Source organism: Electrona antarctica (genome assembly GCF_951216825.1).
Source record: "Electrona antarctica genome assembly, chromosome: 14".
Classification (NCBI taxonomy): domain Eukaryota; kingdom Metazoa; phylum Chordata; class Actinopteri; order Myctophiformes; family Myctophidae; genus Electrona; species Electrona antarctica.
In genome coordinates, this window is record NC_136795.1 from 42568763 (window position 1) to 42576824 (window position 8062).

Here is an 8062-nt window from a genome sequence, read left to right on the forward strand (position 1 = left end):
GAATTGTTCGTAAGCATGTTCTTATGATGATGAATCCAAATCCTCATAACTTGAAGGGGTGTGCCAGTTCATTCAAATTACCATAGGAAACCGCCCCACCAATCCCATATAAGTTATTGGGAATTCACTTTCCTTCCTGTGTTCACCCAGGTGGGTGTAGTTTTGCATGACTCCATGGCCTTGCCTGCAGTCACACCTGTGTGTGATTGCAGCTCACAGGACCTCACACATAGAAATAAAGTTGAGTGAAGTCAAGAATACCTAAACTAAAGTCTAAATATGGTGGAACACCAGACTCCAAACATTAAAAATCAATAATACTGTGGAGGTACTGAAGTGAACAGAAATTTTCACATTTTCAATATTTCAATATTTTAATATTTTCAATATTCATGAATGTATTTTATTATTTATCTCACAATAGTCAACTGGGGGGGGGTATGTGGTGGGTATGGTGCGTTTGTTTGGGTTGGGTTGTGAACTCTAAACCAGTGGTTCTCAAACATTTTCATGTCAAGGACCCCCAAATTGACATGCATTCTGCAGACCCCCATATGAAAATATTTTCTGCTAGCGTAATGTTTTGAAGATTAATCAAAATGTTTTGAAAATAGCCGATCTACAAGCTCAAAATGGGCAGTAATGGGACGCGTTTGTGAGCTTGTAGATTGGCTATTTTCAAAGTATAAAATGGGATTAAAGTGGTAAAATATTCCATATTTTGCTGTGGACTGCCTGGAACTTCCTCAAGGACCCCTTGAGGTCCTCAGACCAAACTTTGAGCATCATGCAGATGGCGCTGTTTTCCCTTTATGTTTTCAGATTGCACTTAAGAACGGAAAAGGCACCCTAAGAGTGCTCCACAGTGCGTAGATTCTGTTCTTACCTACGAACAAATCACAGCTAAGAAAAGATTGAGGGATCCCAAAACCTTCTTAAAAACTTCCTAAGTGGGTCTAAGAACAAATTTCCTCTTAAGAACTTCTTAAGAACGGTTGGCGCATGAGGCCCATTGATGTCTTCTCTTTGTATTTAGGGTTTCTTCCTGGAGGCTGAAACCTTGACAGTCAAACGTGACAATGAACAAAACAGTGATATAGTGACATCACAATATCTTTCCTCTCCCCTAACCCCTCCACCTTTATCATACAACAACAGCTTTGGGTGCGGCTTCAGTTCACCACCCACCAGGCAAACCAGGCATACTTAATGAACTGGTGGCCGTATCCACATAAAAACAACATTTTAACAAATACTGTACACTTTTCTTCCACTTCATATAATAAGAATAATACCTGATGATCATGTTTTAGGGTGGAAACAAATCACGGCAGTCTATCTTTAACAAAATGCCTCAAATCATGAACTTGGTTTGCTGTGAAACTTTGACGCACATTCCCACTACATTGAGGAACAAATGCCACCCTTTGCCCTATTATATCACCACCAGTCCACCTATAAACAAACAACGGTCTCCATGTGGTTCCACAACTGTGTACGCCACAATAACAAACTCGGAGGTAGGACATGACAGTGAAATGAAAGGCTGCAGTCACAATATCATTTCACCCTTGATTATTTTTACTAATCTGTCAAATCTGACAGGTTGTTACTGTGTGTATTAACCAGAATAACTGGCCCCACAGGCTAGGACAACACTTCTGGAGAAGTCCTTTCCTACTGGCTCCTGTGACCTCCATTCCTCCACCACCATAGATAATGTGTATGAAGACATGGACTTTACGCTCTCAAGAGTTAAAGATCTAATAAGGGTCCATTTGGTTACCAACTCTCCATCATTTAGCTGGGGACCACGTGGAAACCCCTCAGGGACCACTGGTGATCCCCGGACCACTGGTTGAAAACCACTGATATAAAGTACACTAGTACAGTAACAGATTAAACCTGTGATATGTGACGATAGCGTTGAGTTGAGGATGTCACCATTGATTCCTTTACTTATCTGTCAAATCTGTTTTGTGGTTGCCATGTTTCTCAGTCTAAATAATCCCATTGCAAATAATGCCAATTATGTGTTCTTCTTACCTTCAGACCAATGCTAGTGAAAGAAGCCAGTCACTGACTGACACCATGAAGTCCACCTATAAACCACCTTTAAGCAAGGAACTGTCTTCCTGTGGTTCCACAACAAACATTAGTGGAATCCACAGTAACAGCTCAACAACTCTACGAACTGTGGAGGTATGTACAGTATGTACAGTAGGTGAAATGGAAGGCAGTGTAATTAAATGCTCCAATCAAAATCACAGGTTCATTATTTATTTGTAGAGAATTGTTATATAGTCTCTGAAAGAATCACTCAGTTGTTGGCAATACGTACTTTACTTTAGACTCCACACGTAACAACAACAAGCTTGGTCAACATCATCGTCAAGAATGCAGAACATCCGGGGAACACAGTACACTCTGACCTGTAACCCACAGCCCCCAAAGATAGTCCGTTGCTGCCCTCTAAATATTCCGAGTGGGCTTCACCTGTGGTCCCCATCCTGAAGCCTAATGGGACTATACGGCTATGTGGAGACTACAAGCTCACGGTGAACACAGTCTCATCCCTGGAGCAGTATCCCATACCCAAAGTGGAAGACCTGTTAGCTGCCCTCTAAAGGCCTGGCTGCATTGGCAGTTCTTGGAATGTCACCAAAACCCAATATATCACAAGAATATAGTTCAGTCAGAGAACTCTTAGATTGAATTTAGAATATATATTTATTGACCATAGGTATATGAAGCATAGTTTTGCATTAGTCTCTGTCTCCATTCATTCCCTGTGGTATGCACATACAGTTTTAGTTAAGCTATAAGCCAAATAGAATTAGGCTACAGGGAATATATAGAAACAGAGCCTATACATGTGGATGCTGGGCAGGCGGTGGGATTGCAAAACTTCATGAGCAGCACAGCACGTTAAGCAGCGAGGCAGGGAGGGGCAGCAGCGACACACAGGTCGTCCGCCCAGCAGGAGAGAGAAGCTAGGAATGAGCAGGTAGGCAGAGAAGTTTACATAGCCGCTCTGATCAGGCAGAGTGCATGTGACTATAGTCACCTGATCAGGTAGGCGCGCTCACGAGTTGTCTGTCTGAACTAGCTATGCAGGCTGCGCATCATGGCCTATACGTACATGTACAGTCTGACAAAATAATTGCTGGCATGAAAGTCAAGCATTGGACAGTATAAGCAACGCTCATATCTTGCAAAATATGCAAATGTTCAAAGGCACAATCAAGTATTTCTGAAATGTTGAGATACTTTTCATACTATAGTTTCATATGTAATCTGTGAGAAACTATACTAATCAAAACATACATAATTAAACCTTTAGCCAACTGCAAAAAAGTAGGATCCCTGTTATATGTAAATGTAAATGTATTGACTGAAGCTATGCGCTTAATTTACCACCCCTTTCTGACAATAAAAAACCTCTTCTTCCAAGGACATAGACAGTCTGTTGAGATGGCTGAAGACAATGCCATGTAAGTATAACATGTCGTGTGGTGCTTCTGTGTGTGTTTTCATTTACATTTTCTATTTTGTTTTGTGTTGTGCTGGTGAACCCAGAAAAGAACCATATAGTGTGCATTGCATTATCTACACGTAATTGCATCTCTTTTGCTATTCTTGTAGACTCAAATACCATGGCTCCATCACTGGGTGGCCTCAACATAGAAGACGAAACAAGGTAAAAGCCGATAGCAGCAAACAAATGTAACCTGTCAACGTTTTGTGTTTAAGTGCACACAGCGCTTTGTCGTGTTACAATATTCACCATGTAGGCCACGCACTTTCAAAAATGTTAAAGATATATTTCACTTTCCCCAAAGATTTTGATCATTTCATCGTCTAGACAGTTTTTAAGTTGCTCTTACGCCCTCCCTCAGCTACTGTCAGCCACACGCTGCCACAGCGAGGCCTCCTGCAGCACATCAACATTATGTTGATGTGCATGTCAGGTTACAACAGCGGGTATAGGCCTATACAAATGGACCAGTAGGGTCAAACAAAAGTAGCAGAAATGACCGTTCTACAAGCTCACAACACATTGCAATGCAACGTGTTGTGAGCTTGTAGATCTGTTATTCTTTGCCATTTCTGCTTAAATTGTTTTAAAGTGAAATGGTATGCATATTGAACCAGTTTCGGGACATACAAGGTTTCCGCCTGACAGCAATTAAATATTGTCCTCAGTCTGCTGTGCTGATGCTGCAATCATGATGCAACAGAAGCCTTTGACGCGCCAGGGATTAGGACTAAGTGTTTCATGAGACAGTGATTTCTGATTTATTAAAGACACAAGATACAAAGGGGCACGGTGGCACAGTTGGTAGTGCTGTCGCCTCACAGCTAGAAGGTCCTGGGTTCGATTCCCGCTGGGGATGCTGTGGGCGCTGCATGGGGGCGTGTTCCCTCCTCCGCGTCATCAGTGCCCATACCTGAGGTGGGGCCTTTCTGTGTGGAGTTTGCATGTTCTCCCCGTGTCCCCTAGGGTAGGTACCCTCACAAAAACATGCAGTAATCCTGGTCTCTAAAACTACCTCCCCCTGGCCAGCCAGGGCGCCTGATGGAGGGGAAAGGAACTGGTCGGAATAACGTGTTCCTTCCACGCGTTACGTCCGGCCAAGGAATTTCCCCCCTGTCAGGTGAAAATAAGTAGCTTGGACTCCTCATGCATAGAAGGAGGCATGAGGTCAGTCTGCTGCCCCCCCCAGGTTGGCAGAGGAAGTGTAGCGCCCAGGATTACATTAGATAATTGGCACTGGGTGAAAAAACTGGGTTGCAAAATCGTGGGATAAAAATTATATATAAAAAAAAGACACAAGATACATTTATACTCAAGCTTCAAGGGAGGAGAAAATCATGTCTACTGTTCTACTGTTTTTCTAAGTTTTACTAATAATGAAAGCAGCTTTCTAATCACAGTCGTAGTAAGGGTAATGTACAAGCCACTTAGCTGAAAAGGCGAATGGGTGTGTACTGTACATTATACAATGGTTATTACAGTATATAGACGGATGTACTTTTCAGAGGACACAGTGTTACATGAGGACAGGAGGAGACAGGATCGAAGTTCTACCAGCTAAGCTAGTTTTTTGTTATGTTTGTCAACGTAGCTTCAATAGTTGTAGTTTCCAAGGTGAACAGGTATACTGTAGGTAGGTACTGTATGTTGATGAGAAAGTATGCCGAAGGAACAATGGAAAATAAACACCGGGAAATACATATAATTATGTACACGATGAGTGATTAATGAAGAGCGTGGCAGGTTTTAAAGGGACAGAGTGTCACAATAGTTTGATGCAAAGGTGCCTAACTTTGATCAGAGGTGAGGAGGTCTGTGGATTAAGGGTTTCCATGGATTGTGCTTGTTGAGTGTTATTATAATTTAGTTGTTAACATGACGTACATGTTACAGGTATCACGCATAGTACAATACCACAAATCTACTGCAACATTCACTGCCAGTATTACTTAACCATGAAGACGCCCTGAGGGCGAGAAGCGACTTCGCCCTAAAGGGCGAGGTCGCGTGCACGCATCCGCCTGGGTGACGGCAGACTGCTGGGCAAGCGCTGGCGCTTTGGCATGGGGGGGTCAGATCAACATATGGAATGTCAGAACAGGTCAGCTCCATATATGGAGATCTAAGGGTGGCAGCGGGGGCAGTGTCTTCAGTGTACAGGGTTTGATGAGGTCTAGCCATATGTGGAGCGTATCTTGAGTGTAAAGGGTTTGATGAGGTCAGATCAACATATAGAATGTCAGAACAGGTCAACTCCATATCTAAGGATGGCAGCGGGGGCAGTGTCTTGAGTGTACAGGGTTTGATGAGGGCCCAGCCCCAGGTAAGGCCGGGCCTTAATTTTCGGGCCTGATTAGAACTCTAGTTTTCGCCGGCTGCCGGGCACGGCTGCACTAATAACTTTGGGGCGGGCCCGTCTATAGAGTTTGAATGGACAGGTAAAGTTTTGGGTCTGAGAGGATAAATGTCATCAAATGGTGGTCCAATGGTGGCTCAAATGCCAAATAAATAATGGACATAATGGAGAGAATCCTGAGTGGAAAATGATCAGTGTTGCTTGAGACTAACAAAGTAGACTCCAAGGGAGAGCTGCCAGGGCCTTCCAGGAAGGCATAGCCTGTTTCAGTTTCTTAAGTTCTTGGTTTGTTGTTTTTCCTTAGTTTAGTTGTCAAGTGTTCATTTCTTACTTTCTGTTTGTTTTGAAAGTGTATTGTCGATAAGCCTTTATTTTGGAAGTATTGTTTTTGCCTGCACAGTCAAATCCAGCAGGGGTCGTTCACTCTGTGTTTTGAGGTAAATAAAATACCAAAAAAGATCTACATTCTTGGACTGTCGATTCTTGGAGCCTTGGCCGTTCGGGCAACTTTACATGAAACATGAACATGAAAGCCACTGGTGTAGAATGATGACCTTTCCTTCTAATCTGTTCATGTTACCCTATACAGGGAATTCAATCAGAGAGCCATGAACGTGCAGAAAGCCCTACGTCTCCATAACCTCCTCCTGAGTCAACTGCAAAGCCACATCTCTGCACTCAACGAAATCTCCGGCAGCCTGGACAAGATGCAGAAGAAGACCAAGACCATGGCTATTGCAGGGGGCGCAGGCGCAGTGGGCGCACTGAGCGGTGTCGTGGCTGTGGTGGGCATCGTCCTGGCTCCCCTGACCTTGGGGGCTACTCTGGCTCTAACGGCCACAGCTGTGGGTGCTGGCCTGGTGTCTGCTGGCGTTGGGGGGGGATTGGGCGCCAAAGCGTTTATTGCCCGCAAGAGGTGTATGGACAGGAAGAAGATGGAAAAGATAGTGCAGGACTACAGGGCTTGCGTTGCTGACGTGGAGTGTTGTGTGGCGTTGATCCAGTCTGGGATGGATGAATTGAGGAGGCATGACCTGTCCAGGTTACAAAGGGCAGGAGCTCAGCCTGAGGCACTGAAAATGGCGGAACTGTCACAGACTATGTACGATGCTACAGCGCACGTAGCAGGCATGTCGCCTGAGCGGCTGCTTCAGAGCTTTGCTAAAGAAGAAATGGACCTGTACTTTAAGGACAAAGGCAGTCTGAGGCTGAAGCAGTCGGCCAAGAACACGTTTATGAGCAAAGTTCGCTTGCTGGCTCAAGATCTGCAGGGCGTGCTGGATGAACAGATCAAAATGGCGGAGAAATTCAGTATAGTATTAGACTAAGAGTTAATCTCACTCCCTCTCTCTCTCTGTTCAGTCATTTGAAAGACAAATATAGAAAAGTGATCACACACAATCAAAGAAAATATATACCATTAACGTGGCTTTTGTAATCCCTCTAGAGAGTTTTAAACAAGGATTGCCATGGTCACACTTCCCAGACATTGCTCCTGCTTTGATGTGTAGCAAATGTAGTTGCTCTTAGTTATACCATATTAGTTTAGTAGCAAATGTTGTTGCTCTTAGTGTTTTTATTAGTTTTTTATTGGTCACTTCTTTGTTGTTTGTCCTTGAGCTTCCTATATAGTCGGTATCGTTTTTTTACCGATGGTATATGTCTGGCACTGTTATGTCCTGTACTTGTTTACTGGCAGAGCTGCAACATGTACTGTATTTAATTGCCTCTTCTCTTGGCCAGTTCACACTCATAAAAGGGACTATAATCTCCCTAAAATAATAATGTGTTTTTGTTATTTTTTTAATGGTTAAATAAAGGTTAAATACATTGATGCCTTGATGCGGCAACCACACTATATTAATTGCCCAACTTTGTTTATATAGAGCAGCCCCAAAAAGTTTAAAATGTATTATGTCGCCCCTTGTGGTGTCATATGGGTCAATACGTCATCATCATACTGTACTTCGAAACCACACTTGCCATTTCTCAGAATTGCAAATGTACTAGCCTCTACTTGTCAGAGGTGGGCTGTGTACAGTTCAGAGACCTTACCGATGCCATTGGGGTAAGCTAGGTATCTGAACTGTTGATTGATTGATTGATTGATTGATTTATTGATTGATTGATTGATTGATTGAAAACTTTATTATCAGTTTGTAGAATAA

General features: G+C 43.2%; 1 protein-coding gene across 1 annotated transcript; it reads left to right on the top strand.

The window, feature by feature from the left end:
* The first annotated feature begins 2107 nt into the window (after positions 1-2107).
* On the top strand, positions 2108-7640 carry LOC306936101 (uncharacterized protein). The gene is made up of 4 exons (XM_079519538.1): positions 2108-2202; positions 3455-3494; positions 3646-3700; positions 6484-7640. Exons 2-4 carry the CDS (start codon positions 3488-3490, stop codon positions 7220-7222), a joined length of 801 nt encoding a protein of 266 aa, XP_079375664.1. The 5' UTR covers positions 2108-2202; positions 3455-3487; the 3' UTR covers positions 7223-7640.
* The last annotated feature ends 422 nt before the right edge of the window (positions 7641-8062 follow it).

Bases quoted from the DNA above. Each gene is read 5' to 3' on its own strand.
- LOC306936101 (XM_079519538.1), top strand. The intron at 3,701-6,483 runs GTAAAAGCCGAT...TACCCTATACAG, and splicing joins AACATAGAAGACGAAACAAG to GGAATTCAATCAGAGAGCCA.